The sequence below is a fragment of the Etheostoma spectabile genome, chromosome 21, assembly GCF_008692095.1.
Source record: "Etheostoma spectabile isolate EspeVRDwgs_2016 chromosome 21, UIUC_Espe_1.0, whole genome shotgun sequence".
Lineage (NCBI taxonomy): Eukaryota > Metazoa > Chordata > Actinopteri > Perciformes > Percidae > Etheostoma > Etheostoma spectabile.
Window position 1 is genome coordinate 23,467,226 of NC_045753.1, and position 2,407 is coordinate 23,469,632.

The 2,407-nt window shown below is 41.2% G+C and overlaps 1 protein-coding gene and 1 long non-coding RNA gene across 2 annotated transcripts in view; both read right to left on the reverse strand.

Moving 5' to 3' along the window:
* LOC116671616 (NADPH oxidase organizer 1) overlaps positions 1-1,106 on the reverse strand; it is a 1,231-nt gene extending 125 nt beyond the window's left edge. The window contains exons 1-3 of the mRNA XM_032502959.1: positions 847-1,106; positions 557-759; positions 332-439 (exon numbers count right to left, since the gene is read on the reverse strand). Of these exons, the coding sequence (XP_032358850.1) occupies positions 332-439; positions 557-759; positions 847-1,106 (571 nt within the window). The remainder of the gene's footprint in view (positions 1-331; positions 440-556; positions 760-846) is intronic.
* Positions 1,107-1,360: 254 nt separating this feature from the next.
* On the reverse strand, positions 1,361-1,767 carry LOC116671466 (uncharacterized). Its single transcript, XR_004327276.1, has 3 exons — positions 1,742-1,767; positions 1,534-1,614; positions 1,361-1,430 (listed from the first exon to the last, which is right to left on the reverse strand). It is a non-coding gene; the product is annotated as an uncharacterized LOC116671466 (long non-coding RNA).
* Positions 1,768-2,407: the final 640 nt, after the last annotated feature.

The window sequence follows — 2,407 nt, forward strand, 5'->3', positions numbered from 1 at the left end:
GCACAGTACAGGGCACCTAAGGGTCGCAAAGAAGAAAACTAGTTGAGGAACTGCTGTAGATCTTGAGATCATCTTCATAAAAGTGTGTTTTAGTAAAGGGAAATAGATCTATGTTGACTTCCAATGGTTAAGTAACATTCCCCACTGTTGGCTGTTGTCTACGGTAACAATAGGCTTAATAATTTGAAGTATGTGCTTCTGGCATGCTTGGATTGGTACTGTCAGGCTTACACAGGTACAGTTATATGATCAAGTTTGTGAAATGTGATCAGTTATTTCTACGTTCATTCATGCACATTAACATTCAACTGTGACAACAAGTGACACACACCTGAGAGCTGGAATCCAACGTTATCATCATCATCCCCATCCCACAACTCCAGGTAGGGAGCAGGAAACCAAGCCAAAACCTTATTCTTGTTCTCCACCAGCCACCAACCTGGAGAGGAAATCAAACATTCTTTCATCAAAAGAGAAATGGGTGTAAAGGAAGCTCATGTTTTTTTTTTTGTTATTGATTTTCAGTAAGCTGCTTCATGAAAGCTAAAGCACTGACCTGCAGGGTCTTTGATCAGCACATCCAGCTTCTCATCCACAGCGACTTTAAACGGACGGTTCTTGGTATCTTTTGTCTCGTACGCAGCCACGCAGCGGTAGGTCTGGGTGACAAATGGGTGAGTTATGTTTCCTGCATGCTGGTGAGTCCCATCACCGCCTCCTTCACCATCGGGCAGATCCTCGGACAGCATGATCATGATGCTGCGTGAGAGAGAAGTCAGACATTTAATAATCAAGAACTCCCATTAGCCTCATCATTTGAACGGACACACTGACATAACCACCAACCTGTTCTTGGTGAAGTCTGGCTGCAGGTCACGGTCTTTGGGCATGAAGAACTGTGCCACCTCTGAGCTCTGACTCACAGTTTGCTCGCACTTCAGCAGTTTGTTGCAGTAGCTCTCCAGGAACTTCATTCGTTGGACGGATCGCTTGGATCCTTTCTGCTGAAGGCTCCGTCCTCTCCTGGCCCCGATGGAGGAGGAGAGAAAAGCTTTCAGGATGAGGACAGTAGCTGAGAAGAAGAGAAGCACAAGACCTTTACTCATTAAGCATTTTTCTTATAAGTAGCTAAATATTGTTTCTATGGGCTTTTCTAAATGTGAACACACTTATTTTTGTCAAGAAAGATAAAACAAAGATACAGCACTAATGCAGAGTGAAAGGATGCTCTAAGGTTGCAAACATTGAACCCAGAGGACAAGCAGTGGTTTAGTTGGTTATTCCTCTAATGACTTGCTGCAGGTACACAGTTTCTCATTTAGATACAATTTGTAACACACAGTTGAAATAGTCGTACCTCTAAATTTGGGGATCACTCTGTCTTTTCTCCTGAAAGGGTTCATGAGAGGGAACTTCTTTTTCAGCTGCCGCTGTTTGGAAACAAACCACAACAAAAATCACTTTTAGTATTTATTATTCCTTCAAAATAAAAAGAGGGATTTTTTTCTTTTTCTTTTTCTTTTTTTTACTTACATGTAAATTCTTAAAATCTTGGAAGGACCTGTAGACAATCACTTCAGTCTCATCAGACCATAACACTGATATCATGAACATCTGTGGGAGAGAGAAACAAAGTAAAAGGATGAGAGACCAGAAGCTTTCACACATACACAATACAGCAATGGTAATTCACAATTAAAATATATTCTCATAACTCATAACATCTGAGGTCTTAACTCACGAGTTTTGGTGTGTCCCTGTGGACGGTCCTATAATGCGGGCACTGAATACAAAGCGTTGGTCACGGCCTCGTTGGTCCTGTTGTTGTCTCTCAGGATGAATAGCTGCTTAATTGACCTTCAGTCTCTGGTTGACCTGCTCCTGCTGCTCTGCCAGATCAGAGTCTGCTGCTCTTTATAAAGCATATAGGATTCATGTAACAGAGGCGTAGTCAAATAAATAAAAAAACACCTGAGGGCTGGAAAAGGATGCATGTATGCCAAAACCTACTGTCACTGGTAAGACAGGTGTAACTGGATCTTCTGTCACACCCAATAGTATCACAGAGATCATGTAGAATTGAAAAATGCATCTGTTATGTAGTGAATGCCACATTTCCCTTAAAAGAAGAAAAAAACCCATCTCATTCATAAAATTCATTGCTGGATTCAGTTTTACACTCACACTTTAATCCACTGATTGCAATAAATGTGTTGGGTTTGTTAATAATTGCAGGAGATCAGTTGTAAATATGCAACATTTTTCCCATATGACTTACGGTAAAGTCGGCAGTTGAGGTTTTATTTTGGGAAAGAATCGCCCAATGTATCAGTACATTATAATGAGTAAACAGATTTATGTCACTGTATGACCCCCTCCACACACACACACTCACACACACACACAC